General features: G+C 48.9%; 3 protein-coding genes across 13 annotated transcripts; 1 reads left to right on the forward strand and 2 right to left on the reverse strand.

Moving 5' to 3' along the window:
• Positions 1–512: 512 nt before the first annotated feature.
• abhd11 (abhydrolase domain containing 11) lies at positions 513–9,724 on the forward strand. 2 transcript variants are annotated; one of them, XM_061752107.1, is made up of 6 exons: positions 513–646; positions 1,656–1,794; positions 4,166–4,339; positions 5,619–5,789; positions 6,048–6,229; positions 7,825–9,724. In XM_061752107.1, exons 1-6 carry the CDS (start codon positions 522–524, stop codon positions 7,958–7,960), a joined length of 927 nt encoding a protein of 308 aa, XP_061608091.1. In that variant the 5' UTR covers positions 513–521; the 3' UTR covers positions 7,961–9,724. The 2 variants fall into 2 exon arrangements, with proteins under 2 accessions (XP_061608091.1, XP_061608092.1); XM_061752108.1 differs by lacking the exon at positions 4,166–4,339.
• Positions 9,556–14,579, reverse strand: bicdl2l (bicaudal-D-related protein 2-like). Of its 4 annotated transcripts, XM_061752096.1 has the most exons (6): positions 14,103–14,578; positions 13,098–13,217; positions 12,851–13,018; positions 11,590–11,678; positions 11,390–11,510; positions 9,556–10,108 (listed from the first exon to the last, which is right to left on the reverse strand). In XM_061752096.1, the coding sequence occupies exons 1-6, from the start codon at positions 14,538–14,540 to the stop codon at positions 9,776–9,778; spliced, it is 1,269 nt and encodes a 422-aa protein (XP_061608080.1). In that variant the 5' UTR covers positions 14,541–14,578; the 3' UTR covers positions 9,556–9,775. The 4 variants fall into 4 exon arrangements, with proteins under 4 accessions (XP_061608080.1, XP_061608081.1, XP_061608079.1 ...); XM_061752097.1 differs by lacking the exon at positions 11,590–11,678 and having other exon boundaries at positions 14,103–14,579; XM_061752095.1 differs by having other exon boundaries at positions 11,390–11,678; positions 14,103–14,579.
• A 1,453-nt stretch (positions 14,580–16,032) lies between these two features.
• Positions 16,033–19,362, reverse strand: sumf2 (sulfatase modifying factor 2). Of its 7 annotated transcripts, XM_061752100.1 has the most exons (9): positions 19,157–19,362; positions 18,933–19,083; positions 18,514–18,628; positions 18,248–18,292; positions 18,016–18,166; positions 17,295–17,350; positions 17,126–17,210; positions 16,912–17,065; positions 16,033–16,512 (listed from the first exon to the last, which is right to left on the reverse strand). In XM_061752100.1, the coding sequence occupies exons 1-9, from the start codon at positions 19,212–19,214 to the stop codon at positions 16,422–16,424; spliced, it is 906 nt and encodes a 301-aa protein (XP_061608084.1). In that variant the 5' UTR covers positions 19,215–19,362; the 3' UTR covers positions 16,033–16,421. The 7 variants fall into 7 exon arrangements, with proteins under 7 accessions (XP_061608084.1, XP_061608088.1, XP_061608086.1 ...); XM_061752104.1 differs by having other exon boundaries at positions 16,912–17,210; positions 18,113–18,166; XM_061752102.1 differs by having other exon boundaries at positions 18,113–18,292.
• Between the last annotated feature and the right edge of the window lie 16 nt (positions 19,363–19,378).

A 19,378-nucleotide genomic window follows, 5' to 3' on the forward strand; every position in this document is an offset into this window, starting at 1 on the left:
ATAAAAAGTAGCCGCAGTACGAGCAATGTATGACACATTTAAACGTCCATAGAAAAAACATTGTCATGAATATAAACGGATTAACTAGGATGATTAAAAATAAAGTAGGAGTGTGAAACGTACAGTTTATGTGTTGATTTTTTAAATTCTATTTTGATGATTACATTTGTATTTGTTCGATTTGTGATTTTTCTATTGTAGTAACTGTAAAATATAAAATATTGATATTCTGCATGTTGTGCATATATATACTGCATATATGACAGTTCTCTACTGAACGTACTTGACGCACATTCCAACAATATGTGTGACGTCATCACGCACGGTCACGCTTCCGTTTGTCCACGCCCCCTCTCGTGTGTTGGCTGCTGACTGCCTTTCTCGCGTCATTCTCTCCCCTCTCGCGTGATTGCCAATTAGCCGCGTGTCTTGTAGCTTGCGGTGCCATCGACCGGCGGGAGCCCGTATGTTACCGAGTTGACGCCGTGTGGAAGTCGTCTTCTTCGGGTTGCGCCGCCGCCATGACCGCTCTGTGTCGCCTGGTTCACAGGACGCTCCTTGTTCTTCCTCCGGGCGGACGCCGGACGTCGTGTCGCGCGCCGACCGGACGAAGGGACGCGAGCGCGGCCAGCTCGTCCGGCACCAGGTACCGCCCGGCTGCGGGTGCTACCGCCGAGATAGATAGCCGCATAGCTCGCCACCTAGCCGTACTAAGCAAACATCCTTGTGAGTTGTGTGGCGACAACGAGTCATGGTTGCTCTTGGTCAAACAAGATGTCGCAAATCGCTGTGGATTTATTGGGCACATCTCCCCAAAATGTTTAACCCTTGACTCAATGACATACAGTTGTCTTGTTAGCATGCTAGTTAGCTAGCCAGGCTACTATTATGTTGCAAAGACGTCGACGTCATCCATTTATTTGCTATATGTTATGGAATCCTCTTTTAAACATCACATTGCACCTTAAATAATGTTGAAAATCGTACCCATTAAATATTTGATGTAGTGTGTGAGTTTTGGCTATTTATTTAGCCTACTTTACTCACGTTGTTGACATTGACGTAGTCTATGTAGTCAACGTTAATTTTCAGGAATACCTACTGTATGTAATTACCGTGTTGTTAATTAAAGAAGTGTTTTCCAACCTTTAGTCAGCCTGGGCACATCATTTCGAATACCAGAGAAATACATACCTATGGCCAAACTAAAGTCCTACAAGATACTGTATACATACTGAACTAATGATGATCTCACCTTACTTGCTAAATCTGTGGGCCCGTTTAATTGAACACTTTTCTATTATTGATTTGAATGAATGGTAACAGGTGGATGCAGTGGCTCATTAGATTTTCTAACATTTTGCGGAAGCGCATTTAATTGTTCTGCCTGTCACTCTTCATCGCTGGCATATTGAGATGACATTATTTGGATGAAATAACAACCAATTTTCCGACCAGTGAGCATTTTCCAGCAGCAAGCCTGATGATCTCTCTCGGTTGAGAATCACCGGATTGAAGCGTTTACCTCAGAGAAGCGTCATAGTTGACTCCATTAGCATGGTCACGTGTGCAGTGATGGCACATACGGATATGAATAATACAACAGATCCGTTCACGTCTGCACTGCTGTGCTGTGTTGTGTTGTGTTCTTCCAGCTTGGTCAACCTGACGTACGACGTGTTTGACGGGAAGGGAGAAAGCAGCACGCCGCTGGTGTTCCTGCACGGATTGTTTGGAAGCAAATCAAACTTTCACTCCATCGCCAAGTCGCTGGTGCAGCGGACCGGTCGAAAGGTAAATGTGGAGACGTGCGTGGACACGTACGCGGATGACAATCAGAATCCTCTTTTTTGCCAAGTATGTCAAAAACACACAAGGATTTTGTCTCCAGTAGTTGGAGCCGCTCTAGTATGACAATAGACAGCCATTTTGACAGTAAATACTTTGAGACATAAAAACACACTACGGAGAGTCACATAGCCTCTCGAAATTTAATGGCAAGAGGGAAGAAGCTGTTGGAATGTCTGCTAGCTTTAGTTTGCATTGTTGGATACCGCCTACCTGAGGGAAGGAGCTGGAAGAGGTGGTGACCACGATGTGGGGGATTTTGCATGCTTTTGTCTTAGTTCTGGCAGCGTGCAAGTCCTCGAGGGCGCTTAGGTGGGTACCGACGATTTTTCCGCCAGTCCTAATTGTCGGTTGCAGTCGGAGTTTGTCCTGTTTTGTGGCAGCGCCACACCACACCGCACTGTGATGGATGAACATCGATGACCGCGGTGTAGAACCGCCTCAACAGCTCCCGGGGCAGGTCGTGCTTCCTCAGAGGCCGCAGGAAGTACATCCTCTGCTGGGCCTTTTTGAGGATGGAGTTGATGTTGGTGTCCCACTTCAAGTCCCGAGAGACTGTAATTCCCAGGAACTTGAAGGTCTCGACGGTTGACGCAGGGCAGTTGGACAGCCTGAGGAGGGGGAGTTGGGGCGAAGGATGTTTCCTGAATTCCATGCTCCAGGTTGTCAGCCGCAGCGCTCCGCTTCCTGTCCAAACGCAGACTCGTCACTGCCTTTGATGAGGCCGATGACTGTGGTGTCGTCTGCGAACTTAAGGAGTTTGACAGCCGGTTGCGTTGAGATGAAATCGTTCGTGTAGAGATGTAGATGTAGGATGCTTTGAGTGCACAGTGGGCCTCGTTCACGAACTGCGCGTATGCACAGATTTGTGCTTAAATCGTGCATACAAATGTTTGGCGCACAAATCTCTGATTTATCAATATGTTCGTCCTTGTTTTTGTTTGTACTCTGCGAACAAATTGAGAAGCTCCTCAGACCGTGCATATGCATAAATGATGGAGGATCATCTTTCGAAAAAACGTCAAACACATCTAAAAGCCAAAATGCATCAAATAAAATGCATTCTGTGCATAACTTTTTTTTTTTCTTCCCCCCCCCCCCCCCTTACCTGTGCCTTTTTTCTAATGTTGTTTCTGTGGAATCAAACAGCTGACTATTTGAATTTCCTGCTGGATTATCTTCTTTTCCTTTGGGCTTGTCCCTTTAGGGGTCGCCACAGCGCGTCCTCCTTTTCCACGTCAGCCTATCTCCTGCATCCTCCTCTCCAACACCAACGGCCATCATGTCTTCTTCCCTCACGACATCCATCAACCTTCTCTTGGGTCTTCCTCTCGCTCTCTCGCCTGGCCGCTCCATCCTCATCATCCTTCGACCAATATACTCACTCTCTCTCTTCTGGACGCGACCAAACCATCGAAGACTGCTCTCTCTTAACTTTGTCTCCAAAACATCGAACCTCGGCCGTCCCTCTGATGAGCTCATTACTCATTTGATCCAACCCGGTCACTCCGAGAGCGAACCTCAACGTCTTCCTTTGCTCTGCTTCCTGTCGTCTCTTCAGTGCCACTGTCTCTACTCCGTCCATCACGGCCGATCTCACCACTGTTTTCTAAACTTTGCCCTAACCATCCAAGCAGAGACTCTTGTGTCACATAACACACCCGACACCTTCCTCCACTCGTTCCAACCTGCTTGGACCCGTTTCTTCACTTCCTGACCACACTCCCCATTGCTCTGGACGGTTGACCCCAAGTATTTCAAGTCCTCCACCCTTGCTATCTCTTCTCCCTGTAGCCTCACTCTTCCCCCACCACCCCTCTCATTCATGCACGTATATTCAGTTTTACTTCGGCTAATCTTCATTCCTCTGCTTTCCAGTGCATGCCTCCATCTTTCTAAGTGTTCCTCCACCTGCTCCATGCTTTCACTGCAGATCACAATGTCATCTGCAAACATCATGGTCCACGGGGATTCCAGTCTAACCTCATCTGTCAGCCTATCCATCACCACTGCAAACAGGAAGGGGCTCAGGGCGGATCCCTGATGCAGTCCCACCTCCACCTTCAATTCGTCCGTCACACCTTCAGCACACCTCACCGCTGTTCTGTTGCCCTCGTACATGTCCTGTACTATTCGAACATACTTCTCTGCCACTCCAGACTTCCGCATGCAGTACCACAGTTCCTCTCTGGGTACTCTGTCATAGGCTTTCTCTAGATCCAGAAAGACACCATGTATTTAAAATAACATTTTCTTTATCCAGGGTGGTGTTTTGGTACTTGCGCCAAGTGTCCTCACCATCCTTTTGTCCAGTCAGGTGCTGACCATTGATGCTCGTAACCACGGCAACAGCCCCCACAACCCCCAGCTGACGTACGAGGCCATGAGCAGTGACCTGTCGCACCTTCTCGCTCAGCTGCGCATCGACAAGTGCGTCCTGATCGGACACAGCATGGGCGGCAAGACGGCCATGACCGCCGCCCTCACGCAGGTCGCAACGCGCATACGTGTACTACTAGTGCAGCACAGGTCTTGTGTTAATGCCGCAATATCTCAACTGATTCAAACCATTCCAACTAAAACCCTTTCCAAAAATTCACACCATCCAGGGTAGTATTTTTCTCCGGCCTGAATTTCAAAAAAAATCTCCTTTCATTCCCAATTAGACATGAAGCAAAAAAGGGCCACATCTTTCCCATTCAAAATTCATAACGTGAAGCTTATTCAAATCATTTTAACATTCCAAGAATTCCCACATTCCCCAAATTCCAAATGTTTCATGTCAAAGTTCCCAATTTTCTACCCTCAAGGTCCCGTATTTCCCCTCCATATAGTGACTCTCTAACATGGACTTAGTAGAAAAGTGTCAATTTCATTTGAACAAATACCTTGGTTTTGTCATACGTGTGTCCAGAAAAGGCCACTCTGACAGCTACTTCTGTTTGACCCACTTTTGTATTCCCTTTTTCCTTATTTGGCTAAGACCGCCCCCGCCCCCGCCCCCTTTCCTCGGATGAGTTGCCTCCGTCTCGTGTTTGTGGTGTCGGGAGCGGCGAGGCAGGCGGAGCGCTTCGCCAGTGACGTCGATAACCTCGAGGAATTCCAGTGAGCTGATTTCAGGCCTCTCGGCAGAAAGACCTCTGGAGCTTAGGCGTGCATGCGTGGACCATTTGAATTGATATTTCACGTTTACTGAGGCACCATAGAGACGATATTACATCCCAGATACGAGGACAAATTTAAAATTGCCATATTGAGACATATACTATAGTATTCCCCATTTTTCCTTCAACCTTTTTTTGAATGATTCAAATCATTCCAACCACAAAATGTTTCAACATTCCAAAAATTCCCACAATGCCTTAATTTGCATGTTTTTCACTGTGAATTTCCACCTTTTTCAACATGAAATGTCCCACAGTAAGACCTATTCTACATGATTCCCAACTCCTTCAGTGTTTCAAAATGTTGCATAGTCCGAATGTTCCCTCATCCCCCAAATTCCACATGAAATTCCACGGCATTTCAGTCCGGCTTCAGAGTCATCCAGTTTACTAGTAAAGTTCAATTGCGTTCTAATTGGCCAAAAGTGGCATTGGTAGTTGGAAAATGTTCTTGGTAACATGATGTCATTCTACTGTACCCTCGTGGTTTTACTAGTGTGCTGAATTTGATAGTGAGGCCAAAGAGTGTACTACTACACGGACCTTCAGCTGGATACGAAGGGTGTGGACTAAATGCTGAAAGGTGCTTTGTCTCCGCTTGGTCAGCCGGCGCTGGTGGAGCGGCTGGTGGTGGTCGACATCAGTCCGGCTCAGAGCAACACCAGAACCAACTTCCACGCTTACATCCGTGCCATGCAGGACGTGCAGATCCCCGGCGACCTGCCGCGTTCCACCGCCAGACGTATGGCCGAAGACCAGCTGCGACGCCAAGTGAAGGTCAGAGCGCCGCCAGTGACGTCAAGTCCGAGGCGGTGTTCACTCAATCACTCAACTAGATCGTCCACGATATCAAAACGCGTATCTAGGGATTGGGAAAGAGGCAATGAGCGACTGCGTTGGCATTCGTTCACTTTTTCCCCCGACTCCCTAATCAGTACAAAGGGCTTTTTAGTGGACATTTTGTAGAACTATGACGCCCGTCTACCTCGTGAGTGGCTATTGCCAAGACTGCGTTTGAACGTTTTCCTGTTTTAGGAGCACTCGGTGCGTCAGTTCCTACTCACAAACCTGGTGGAGCACAACGGTCGTTACGCCTGGAGGGTTAACCTGGACGCCATCTCGGCTCATCTTGATGACATCATGAGCTTCCCGAGCTTTGACTCTGCATATCAGGGCCCCGCGCTCTTCCTGGGCGGAGCCAGTTCAGCGTACATCAGGTATGACGTCTGTCTGCCGCTCTAGCTATCATTTTGAATTTGATGCCTGCAACATGTTCCAAAAAAGCTTGGAAAATGACAACAAAAGAGTGGGGAAAAACACCTGTTTGGAATTCAACAGGTGACCAAATTAATTGAAAACAGCCGAGTGTCATGATTGGGTAGAACAGGAGAATCCCCGAATGGTTCCGTTGTTCAGGATGGGGCGAGATTCACCGCTTTGTCAAAAACTACGTGCGCAAATGGTCCAACAGTTTAAGAACGTTTCTCACGGTACAATTGCAAGGAATTTAGGGATTTTATCATCTACATTGCATAATATCAAAAGATTCAGAGAACCTGGAGAAATCTCTGCACGTAAGCGGCAAGGCCAAAAACCAACATTGAATGCCACGTGTTCTTTATCCCTCTGCCGGGTCTGCATTCAAAACGCGATATTGAAATAACGCCCCCGGCCGGCTTCTCTGGCCCCGAGCTCATCTCAGGTGGACTGATGCAAAGTGGAAAAGTGTGCTGCGGTCTGACCAGTCCACATTTCATATCATGGACGTGGTGTCCTCCAGGCCAAAGAGGAAAAGGACCATCTGGATTGTTATCAGCGCAAAGCTGAAAAGAAGCCAACATCTGTGATGGTATGGGGGTGTGTTCATGCCCATGGTGTGGGTAACTTGCACTTCTGTGACGGCACCATTCATGCTGGAAGGTACATACAGGTTTTGGAGCAACATATGCTGCCATCCAAGCAAAGTCTTTTTCAGGGACATCCCTGGGTGTTTTTTTCAAGGAGGATTTAAAACAAAAACAGAACTTTTTTCCTTCATGTGTAAACAAAAACGCGCAACACAGTATGACAGGAGCGATGGTGAAAGGACATTGGCCACTTTGCATTCCTCGTAACTCTGGCTAACTGTATTAACAAAATGTATCTCTCAATCCATCAGGTTAAATATCAGCAAAATGATAAAATGGTGCACACAAATGGAATAAGTTGCCAACAGAAGTGATGTGTGCCCCAGGTGGGAATGTTTTTAAGTCCAGGTTAAAATGTTCTTTTCTTCTCATGCTTTTTAGAGCATTTCCACTTTTAAATGATATTTCTTGCATTGTACGCTGTTTTAATTGTACTTTTATTGTTTTCTTTGTTTTTAAATGCTTGTAAAGCACATTGAGTTACCTTGTGTATTAAATGCGCTATGTAAATAAACTTGCTTTGCTATCCTTATATTGCGAAATCGCGCACTCACGCAGCTGCGGCGTGCGTGCCTACAGTAGTTTGATTCTGAAGAGCAAAATAGGAAATGCAGCAGGTGTCCTCTTTCATAGTGATCATACAAGTAGCTAAGTACGCAACACTGCTCTGTGCGCTGATTGAAGCGTTATAATTTACTGTAACATGCCAGATGCTAATGTTATTAGCAAGTCCAAACCGGTCCCTCTGCTGGTTACTTTGAATATTACAGTTGATTGACTGCATATGACAGCACACCAACATTGCAGCAAACCCTGCATTGTGACTATTGCACACACGGACATCGTAATGACGATGCTCAAACCAAATGTTGTTCAGCCCTAAGATGTAGCGTTTCCCCACGCAGCTCTGAAGATTACCCGGAAATCGAGAGGCTGTTCCCATGCGCCGACATCCAGTACATTCCTGACGCCAGCCACTGGATCCACGCTGACAAACCTCTGGACTTCATCAGCTCCATCATCTCCTTCCTACAGTCCTAACCTCACTTCCTCCGCCCGCCCGCCATGAGGTGAGGACTCTGCGAGAACGACCGACGACAGAAGTCAACGTCTTGCTGCTTGTATCACGGAAATCGTCTCCAATACGGTACGGTACTGGATGCTAACACGCTCGTATTACTGTTACACTCGCGCATACATCGAAGCCCCGTTTATTGTGAGGGATCTGGGCCAGATGCACCCGCAAAGGTATTCCTTTGCACCTGTTGTCCCTTTTTCGCCGACAAGAAATGGGAGACTCGTATTGTATAACATCACTTTGAGGAAAGGAAAACACGAAAACTCTCTGGCGTGCGCCGGTCTCCGAATAGGAGCGCGAGTGTGCTTCCTTTGAGCCGTTCGGTGCTCTAGGTTTACCGGAAAACAAAAAAACAGCTAAACATTGTATATTTAAACACAAATCTGTTCAAACTCGGGCTGCTGCTGTTGATTATTGTTTTGATTAATCCGATTTTTAAACAAATTATTACTTTCCATCACTTTATTCAAATTGACGGGGCAGCTAACGCACAAACATGGATTATGATGCAGTTGTTTCTGTCAGTAAAAACGTTGATCATTGTAAAAGCAGATGTTTGCCAAGATATTCGAAAATGAGCATAGCTATCATGCTAATCCTCCAACCCTAACCCACATACAGTAGAGCAGCAACACGCACTCGCAGGCCTATATTCCCCCTGCGACGTGAGAAGAACGAATATTCCAACCCGAAACGCGCTACTGCATTACGCTCTTCCTGCTGTTAATTGGGCTGCGTAGAGCTCAGTGCTGCCCGCAATGTTGCGGCACAATGTGTTAAGCACTACACTGAATTTGGGACTTGGTAGAAAATATTTCAAAAACAGTAACATCTGCAATGTAGCGAAGGGTGCGAACGATGGTATGTGATAATGGTGGAGAACACAGCCACTTTTATAGAAATATCTCAAACTATAACATCGCTGCATACACAAGCATTTTAACAGCAGGTACTCGAGGGTCGTGGTGTCCGATATGAAATACTACAATATGTTAAGGACTGTGGTGTCACTCAGATGTTTGATGGACCAAAGCCGCAGCAGCTGCTGCGTCTTCCGCTTACAGTCCTCTGGCGTTCCCATCCAAACGCGCACATCGTTGTCGTCGTCACTCGCCACCGTGACGATGCGCGTGTCACTGAGTCATTGTGTTCTTCCCCGACTCTCAAAGGTCTTGATTCCTGTGACGTGTCGTGACGTATTTATGAGCTGATGATCACAGCAAATTATTACTTGCAACCGCAACTTTATACGACGTGGAGTGCGCGTTGTAATCAGCGCTTCTGTGCCAATTTGATTGGCAGCTGGCTTGCACGTCAGTTTAAAGAGCGGCCACAAGGGGGCAGACATGCCCGCGGCTTCTCTTGGAAACAAGTTCGTCCGACTATATTTAAAGGGACAGGCTTTCAGTTCGGCCACAATATGGGAGAGTTTCGTGCATGCTTGTGTCCCTCAGTTCAAATGGATTGATGTGTCTGTACACATCTATTCTCAATGTGAACATAATATATTGTATAATCATCATCATCATATAATAATGTGGTAAAGATGAGGGGTGAGTGAATGTGGCGGCTGGCATTATTTATAAAGTCATAACCAAAGCAAACACAGATTCGAGAGAGAGAGAGAAGGTAACTTTGTCATCCTCATGTTGTTGTAAACGGGAAATTGTTCGTGTTGCTTATTATCCCCCTGTAATAAAATCAAATTGTATACATTTGTCGGTAAACGTAGTGGTCAACTCTTTGTGTGCTGGCGTGCGGGGCGCGAAGGTCGGACGTCAGTCGAGCGAGACCACCCGGAAGCCGCCGTCGTCCCCGCGCAGGGGCGCCTCCTGCGGCGAGGGCCGCCCCCCGTTGCCCCTCTTCCACTTGTCCCTCCAGGTGGGCGCCGCCTGGGCGGGCGATATCTGAGGACGGCCGAAGAAGATCTGGGTGGGACTGTGCGTGGGCGAGGTGGGTGAGGCGGGGCCGGGCGCCACCGGGAAGTTGGCGGGGCGCTGTGCAGGCGCCTTGTTCCTCCTCAAGATGCCCATGCGGGACGTTTTCTTCTGGCCCTGCTCCACCTGCTGCTGCAGCAGCAGCTGCTGCTGGAGCAGAAGCTGCATGTCCTCCTGAACGACGACAAAAACCGGCCACGCCGCAGTCAGGACGCCATGTGGACTGCACAGATCGCATCTAAATAGACCCCGCCTTGTGTAAGTGCATCCGCCGTGTTGAATGTGTCAGATCTAACCCGATAGCGAGTCGACTGACTAAACTTTAGAAAGCCGCAACTGAAATAGTGCAAAAACAAAGCCTCTCATCCCAACTCAACACCAAAAAGCATGTCGTTTCTCGTTTCTCGTTTCTCATTTTGAGCCATTGAGGGGCGAACGAGGAAAATGCTTCGGACGCACGCGTTCATGGAGCACAAACCAAAGTCCAAGTTGTGCTCATGCTTATTGAAGAAGAAGGATACTTCCATTATCCATCCATCCATTTTGTGAACAGTTTATCCTCACTCGGGTCGCGGGCGCCTCACCCCGAACTGGCCGCCAGCCAATCACAGGACACAAACATTCACACCTACGGACAATGCATGTTTCGGGGATGTGAGAGGAAACGCAAGCGCGGTGAGAGCATGCAAACTCCACACAGGCGAGGCCGGATTCGAACCTTGAACCCACGGCCTCGCTGCCGTGAGCCAGATGAGCTAACGGGTCATCCGGCGTTCCGTTAAAAAGGGAAACTGATTTTTCTATTCCCCGGTGCGCACGAACGCCGCCTCTCGTGACCTGGCCCGTTTTGGGTGCTTATGCTTCACCTTGTGTTGTACGTTGAAAAAACAGAAATATTGGAGCATGGCTTTCAATCTGATGATTTGAAATGTATGCTCCAAGATGGACGACTCACAAAAAGTTCAGCATATTGTGCTTATCATAACCAGGTTGTGTAACGTATTATTTTCTGAAAAATGAGCCCTAATGTTGACATTGAGGTGACTGTGATGACTGCTTTTGGATTTTTCCAGCGCTATACTTGCATTTAGCAACCGATACTATGAGTGACTGGAGAGGGCTTCCCCATGTGAGCGCCTGTGTCTTCCGTCCTCCGCCGCTTTCTCGACATACTAGTGTGACAAATGTTGTTGTCTTAGCCACTTTCCCACAATGCGGCGCCCACGTTTGCGGAGGATTCCGAGCTGAGGCGAGCGCTATTATGTTTGACGTCAACGGGCAGGACGGCGTCACGCCTTGTAAGCTTTAATAAGGCGCCGCCGGGCGTGCCTTTTAATAGCCAAACGATTCTGGGTTTGGGCGTCTTTCTGGTTTCAGCACACGCCGAGGTGGACGCGTAACGGTTAGCTCGAAGGTTCCCCGAACGGCACGGCGCGGCGCGGCGCCCCGTCTCACCTTCCAGGCCTCCAGCTCCAGAGAGAGCTCCAAGCGTTTCTGCGCCGCCTCCAGCAGCTGGTTGTTGAGCAGCATCATCTCCGACTTGCTGCGCAGGAGCTCCGTCTCCATCGCCTTCTTCCTGCCGCCGCACACGCAAGCTGTGAGAGGAAGAAAAGGACAGACCGCTCGCCCTTCTGCCCGCCGATCGCGCCACTAACTTCTCGATGGCGTCGTCTCGATCCCTCAGCGCCTGTTGCAGCAGGGCGCCGTCCTCGGAACCGCCGGCTCCCGGAGGCGACTTGGCGTCCTGAACGCACCGCCGCGCATTCCATTAGAGGCTCGCTTGCTTTCGATACTTCCGCGTTACTCGCGCCAAGTCGAGTTCCCTCAAGGTGCTTAAATGTCACGCACGCACGCACGCACTTTAAAAAAAGACATCGTGCGGCTGGTGGCCTCTCACTTCAGCCGGAACCGGTTGAGCCGCATCGCTCGATGCCAGGAGGAGGCTCAACGTGCTTCGTGTCTTCCTCTGGAACCCCGACTTTTGGTCTTTCACGTTACGCAAAAGGCCACGCTGGTTGGTGTTTTCACGTTCGCCGCTTGTTACGATGACGACCGATTGCCTTCATCCGCATTTTTCCAAGTAACAAAGTCTCAGACGGGGAGCCAATTATGCACAAATCCCATCCAAGGAACAGCAATGATGTAGTAGAAGCTACTAAGTCGTCACAGCAAACTAGAAGATTCATACTTAAGTCCACGCAACTAAATGCAGTGACAAGTAAAGGTAGAAGGGGAAAGAAACATGAAGTAGAAGCGGACAGAATGCGATGAGAAGCTTTTGAAAAAGTTCAAATGACGAAGTAGAAACGACTCCCTTGAGGTTTGATCTAGCCGGCCGAGTTTCTACCCAATGTAAATGGCAAACAGAAAGTGCAGTGAGCTAACTCGGAATTGACTAAGTCAAACTGACACAAGAGCAGCTAAGCTCAACGAAGCAGAAGTCACAAAGTCAAAGTGACTTACGTCGAACCTCCTGAATCAGCGACCGCAATGTCGACGGGAATTCCGGAAAAGTAACTCGAATGGCGACGGGGAAACCACTTGGGCAGAAGCAAGTGAGTTAGAATTGAAATCGACAATTAGTGAGCTAAGCGGGAACAAGTTAAGTTCGAGGGTCACGTGACCAAACGGGCTAGCTGGCCTCCTTGTGTATGCTAAGCTAAAGAGCAGGAGGTCAGGACAGAATTGTTTGAAGAGCAGCTTGCTAAAATTGGGGTTTCTTAATGGCTGGCGTCCCCGGACCAAAGTTAAATACGGCGTATGTTGTTCATTTCGACAAATACGCTGTGCGTGAACGCAAACGAAGCCGAACAACCGCGTGGTGTTTAAAAAAACAAAGACAATGTCGACGATTAAGGTTTCTACGGTTGCCTTGTCACGGTGCCCTTCGCCAGTCCTAAAAGCAACTCGCCCAACCTTTTTGCCGATGCCGCTGACGGCCATCTTGCGGGCGATGTCCTGCAGCTGGGCGAGGGCGGCGTCCAGGCAGTTTGCTCCGGGGGGCGGCGGGTCCGGGCGGCGCCCCCCCTGGTGCTCGGGCATCAGCTGCATCAGCCTCAAGATGGAGAAGATCTCCTCCGTCACCTGAACGCATCGTCGCCGGACATGCTGTCAAATCTTGCCGCGCGCGTGCAGGTGCGTGCGGCCGGGCGGTCGGGGTTACCCTCTCTCGGTCTCGACTCCACCCGGGTCCGTGTCGGCTCTCCTGCAGTTTGTCCACTTGCGCCTTGAGCTTGATGCTGCGCCTGCGCGACAACTCCACCTCCCGACGGACCTCGTTCAGCTGGAACGATAACAATCGGTCACGTCTTCGCTTGCGGGCGCTCGTACTTCGGTATTTGCGTACTTTCATATTAGTTGGAGTTTGGCCTTCTGACGTCGTAGCGGGAGATTCCATCCATTCTCTGTGCCGCTCGTCCCCACGCGGGTCGTGGCTAACGCATGCATATTATTTAGCGTATGGCAATGAAGGATTTGTTCCAATTCCAACTTCTACTTATGTACGGGGCGGGGCCAACTTTGCCACTCAACGCTCACTCACATTCGATTGGTTTCAATGGAAAGATGCGCCGGCTCATTTGCACGAGGTAAAAAAAAAACAACACATTTTTAAAAAGTGAATCTCAAATATTTAAAATAGCTTATTCGATGATTATTGTTTGTTATTTAGAATCAACACATTTGTAGATAAGGGTTAAATATATGAACAGGTAGGTATTTTACACATTTTCATATTTACAATAAATCAACCGATTATTACTTCATGAGCTAAATGGATCAGAAACTCCAGCACATTTTCACCGACCAATTTTCGGGAAGAACTGAAGACTTTGGATGACGTCCAATCAACAATGGCCTTCGTTGCCCGCCCCTGCGTCAACTTGGTCCTTGAGCAACTTTGAACCCAGTAATACATTCCTTCCGGCCGAGTCTGTAGAATGTCGGGATAGTTTTGCAAAACAACCACAACATTCTAAAAACATTTAGAATATTGAGCGTTAGTTTTTCTTGTGATCATTTCACTTTTTTCCTTTTGTTATGAGGACCGTTTGGAGAGAAATGCCAAAGCTCTTTTGTTTTAGCCCCGCCTCTTCGCGCGATTTGACATCACAGTGATTCAGCAAACGAGGACAACAATCTAATCATGAACGCGTGTACTTGACCGTACCGTGTCATTGACGTGTCCGAGGGTCCTGCGCCTGCCGAGCGGCCTGCCGCCGTTGATGAGGTCGGGCAGGCTCATGTAGCTTCTCTGGAAGGGGGACTCGCCCCCCTCCGAGGTCGGCGACTCAGAGCGCCCCTGCTGCGAAGTCGATCGCGGACCGGAATCGGAATCGGCCCCCTCGCGCGCGTCCGTCAGGCTCATGCCGGCGAGGACGCGCGAGTCGGCCTCGGCGCCGGGGCCGACCGAAGCGTCCGGGCCGTCGTCCTCCGGTTCCGATAGTGAGGCGGTGCGGCGCGACGTCGATCGCTGCCGAGCGGGTCTGGACTGGACTCTGCTGAGGGAACAGTACAACTGCTCGCTAGAGCTCAGGCGGGGACGCAAACGGGAGTTGAGGTCCGAGAAGTCCGCAGAGACGTCCGGATCCCGCGAGGTGTAGTCCATCGTGCTGGACAGGCACAGACGGAAAGGAAAGAAAGAGCGAGAACAAAACCAAGCCGAACAAGTCGAAGAATGTTCCCAAACGGGTTTTTCCAGTCATTCGTGACGTCACCGATTTCTATTTGTCCCGCTTCTCAGAAGACGTCACGTGCCCGCGCAAATACCCCACAAATTAAGCGCGTACTTTCCCCCTCATGACAACTCCTTGTAATCGGGGGCGTCCCCAGGTTTTAGAGAGATGCACAGGATATGCGCGAACGCAGCACCTGAACACACATTTGTATTTTTCAGTGGATTTCAAAAAGATCAAATAGTGTCTATGGGTGTTAGGCCACCGTTGCATCCATGAATCAATCCATTCTCAGAATCGGAATCTTCTTTATTTGCCAAGCATGTCAAAACCAGCTCGAGTACGATGGCTCGTTGAAAGGCCGCACGGGAGCCCGAGCAACAAAACCTGGACTGGATTTCCCGGGGCGAGGGCGTTCTCCATAGAAACGTGTGGAGCGGATTCGAGAACACACACCGCCATCTTCATCGTCACAGATGAGGATGATTTTATGATTTCACTTTACATTCTGGCCACTTTATATTGACTTTGCCAATACTTTTTGGGCTGACAAAAATATACTTAAAAACACCAATTTACTAAAATAGGCCTCGCGATGCCACTGACTGTGACCTTTCGATGCCCTCAAGGATGCCGTAAAAAAAAAAATATATATATATATATATATATATATAATTATGCAATAGACCAAAAAAACGAGCAAAAGTTTGATTGGAAATATTTGAATCAGACTTTTTCCACAAGACCGTTCAAAATGTTCACAATGAAAATGTAAACAATATCGTTAGCCCGATAGCATAATTGGCTAAGTCATTATTAACTGATGAAGAAAAATGATTATGATCATTATGTCTGCATAGTTTCTCTGGCATCTAGAAAAGTTGAATTGAGGCAACTGGGCTTTTTGTTGAATTGGTTTTTTTTTTTGGTCATTGTTTTGCAAAAACAAAAAAATGATGCAGGCGCTTCATTGCTATTAGGGTAAGCAGCCATCCATCCATTTTCTGTACCGCTTAACCTTCATGTGGGACCTATCCCAGCTATCTTCGGGCGAGATAGACCCTGATACGCCCTGAACTGCTCGCCAGCCCATCGCAGGGGACATTTAAACAAACAACGTGCAATTTAGCCACGCGGGCACGCGGAGAACACGCAAACTCCGCGCAGGCGGGGCCGGGATTTGAAGCCGCAACCTCGGAACTCTGAGGCAGATGTGCTAGCCAGCCTAGAGTAACAATATACACAAAAGACTCAACTTGCTTTTGACGCCTCATCCTGCAAACACATTTATTATGATTATTATTTTTATATTGGAACTGTTGAAGTCTGCCTCTTAGAAACCATTTGAATTACAGAATGTCCTCTTATGATTCCTGACGTCACGAGTACAGTGTAAATGTGGCCAAGAGGGCAACACAAATAACCTCGAGAGAAGGCCGATTTATTGTAGAAATAGAAAAAGTGTCAACGTGACGTTGTATACAAGCAAGCAAGTTCCTTGGTGGAGGGAAGAGCTGAGGAATGTAAATGAACATTTCTTGTCATGACAAACATTCAGCGAATGCAAATAAGACTGAAGGAAGTGTCGTCTTCAATTTTCAAACCGGCGGCCGGTTCGTACCATTCCCATCGTGCGGGGGTGGAAGCTTTCGACTTTGCTTTTCCGCCGCCGGTCCTCCCGGTGACACGCACGAGTCCTCGGCTTCCTCTTGGTCGAGTCGGCAACGTTCACGTCACATTTTTTGAATCCTCTGCTCGGCGCTGAAACGTTTCAACGTTGTCGTTCTTCGTCGTCTTCTGGGTCTCGTCGTCGTTTACAAGTCCGCGTGCCGTTCCCGCTCGCGGCCGTCGGAGGCGCACCTGAAGCTCAGGTTGTCCGAAGCAGAGTCGGGAGTGTTGCCCATCCTGCGAGAGATGCACGCCGCGAGTCAATAAGGACTCCGCTCGGCGGGACTAAACGACTTGGCTGCGCTAAATGTATGCGCAAGAGAAATTGTAACAGGAAAATCAAGTAAGAGATATGACTTAGGTTGACGTGACATCTATTCGGCAAAAGTGCCAAATAGATGCTTAAGTGTCTTCGCTGATGCAAGGAAACGCTGTCAATTGTGATTTAGTAGAAGGTCGGCAGGCCACAGGTTGCTTCGGTTGCCCGAGAACGCTCGCTGATGAGCCAAAGGGAGTCGGCCCAAATAACGACGCAGACAGAAACAACTTCAAACTCAAGCGACTCGACTTTGATTGCGCAGCGCCGTCCGTCACCTGTTCAAACGCAATCGCACGTCGCCCCGCCCCCCGGCCCACCTGGCGGCGACTTCCGCTCTGTGATTGGCCGAGCCGTCGGCCGTGTCGATCCAGGAGGCGCCGCGCAGCGTGAACATTTGCTGACGTGAGCCCCCCGACGCCGGAAACACGCTGGACGTCCACTCCCACGTGTTGCCCAACATGTCCCACAGTCCTGCACGCACGCGACATCGTCGTCATTTTCGTCATCACCGTCGTCCGCGTCCCTCCTTACCGAAGTCGTTCTGCGGCGGGAAGGCGTCGACGGGAGCGAGGCCGTGATATCCGTCCTCCGCCGTGTCGCCGTCCGGAAACGGGCCCTGTCGCTCACGGTCGAATGCACGTCAACTTTGGGATCGCGTCTCATCTCGTTAGCGTAGGCGTTGGCGACCGTCTCGACTCACCTGCCACAGGTTGCTCCTATTGGCCCGGAAGCGCTCCCCCCAGGGAAACGTCGCGCCTGCAATCAGAAAGCGCACAGGTGAGTTCGAGTCCCGACCAAAAGTTCCAACTCTGCGATACGTCGACGCAACAGCAACACAGTGACCGCTCTTACACGGAGACTTTCTCGTCATCCCGTTGAAGATTTCTGCTCAGCCGTTTACATGACGCGACCGATTCCAAGCTGCCGTTTGCATTTCGCCGCAACAGCCGTGTGACACGTGACACGTAGACGTCACGTCATTTATCGAGATGGAGGTCTGTCGTCTATTTAGCGCCGTAATTGGGATCCTTTTTATACTTTCAGGAAAACTACCGCTTAAGATCAAGTTACAGGCACTTCTGTACAAGATCTCCGTGGCATACGAGCTCTCTTTGGAAGCCGCCATATTTATGTGCGTAAATGACGACGTCGGCGCGCATTTACGTCGAGACGGCGCGTGCGCAGACACGGCGCCATTCTGACTGACGACTGACACGTCGAAAACTTACTTCTGATCGGTTTGGCAAAAGGAATATTCCACTCCTGTGAAATTCCATTGGGATTCGGCCCGTGTATTCCGATCGAGGTGTTTACATCGAGCATTTTCATTCCGTTTGGGCTTCATCGGAATACGAGGCGCCCTGGAAACCCCCCTAATGTGTCAGTCACTCTGTGTGCGTGTGCGTGGGTTTGCTTGTTACGCGCGAGTCCGCCTCTGGCCGCCCACTCCCACTGGTCCTCTGTGGGCAGCTTTTTCCTCTTCCAGCTGCAGAAGGCCTGAGCGTCATTCCAGCTCACCTGGACCACCGGAAAGTCCAGACGAGCAGCGATACCAGAACCGGCACCTGCAGGCTGTGTGTGGGCAACGTGAGCGGAGGGACGAAAACCTAACTCAGAAAAGAAAAGAAAAAAAAAGAGGACGGAAGAGCAGACCTGCCTCCAGAAGGCTCGTTCAACCGGAAGCCACCACGGAGCTGACTGCAACGGCAAAACAAAAGAGCGTTTTCTTTTGCAATTCTGGCATGACAGCGACATCTGCTGGACAAACACCAAACACCAAACTCCTCACTTCCATCCATCCATCCTGCCATTCACCCTCCTCCGGCTTGTGCGCTTCATTGTGTTCATTCGCAGAGAGAAACCCATTTTTTTTCCTTTACAAATGTGAAAGACATTTTCAAGTGTCGTTAAGTTGTTACCTTAATGGTGTGCGTTACTTTGCCCTTGATGTCTTCAGACACAAAATCCTGGAAGACAAAACTCCAACCAAACGTCTCAGCTTCTGTTTTGTACTTTTGGTCCCTCACGAAGTCTCTGAAGAATTACAAACATCATTCAACATCATTCATCATTCCAAAAAAAAAAAAAAGTACCGGCATTACCAGATAACTAGCAACCCTTTACTGCTCAGTGACTGTTTTTTTTTGTGTGTGTCTCAAAGCGTTCTCTGTCAATTGACCCTCTGTCGTCGTACTAGAGGGCCTCCAACTACCGGACACAAATTCCTTGTGTGGGTTTTTTTGGGGGGGGACATACTTGGCAAATAAAGATGATTCTGATTCATTCATTCATGTAAATGTGAAAATATGACTGTGAATGTGAATGTTTGGAGAGTGACCTGAAAGCGGAGTTAGTGACGGGCTGTTTGTCCAATAGAAAAGGCAGAAGTTGAATCTCGGTCTCTTCATCTTCAGCCCTCCCGTAGCTCCTCGTCGTCGTCGTCGTCATCCTCCCCCCGGGGATGGCCACCATGCCGTCATTTTCTTCTGCTGATGACGTGGGAATAAACGCAAATGTTTCCCGTCATCTCATTTGAGTTTGTTAACACGTTTTCCTTCTCACCTGCCGCCGCCGTGATCACCGACAACAAACCAACACACCAAAGACAACGAAACAACATCTTGAACAACAAATGACTATAAAAAAGTCACTTGTATCATCAGGAACCCAAAAGCCAAGTATTCGATTGTGCTATTATGGTTTCGGGTGCTCGTTTCAATGCGTCGGACTGTAGCGCTCGACAAGAAACAAAGACAAGCAAAAGTTCCGCTTTCAATAAATGAC

The sequence above is a fragment of the Phyllopteryx taeniolatus genome, chromosome 17 (assembly GCF_024500385.1).
Source record: "Phyllopteryx taeniolatus isolate TA_2022b chromosome 17, UOR_Ptae_1.2, whole genome shotgun sequence".
NCBI lineage: Eukaryota > Metazoa > Chordata > Actinopteri > Syngnathiformes > Syngnathidae > Phyllopteryx > Phyllopteryx taeniolatus.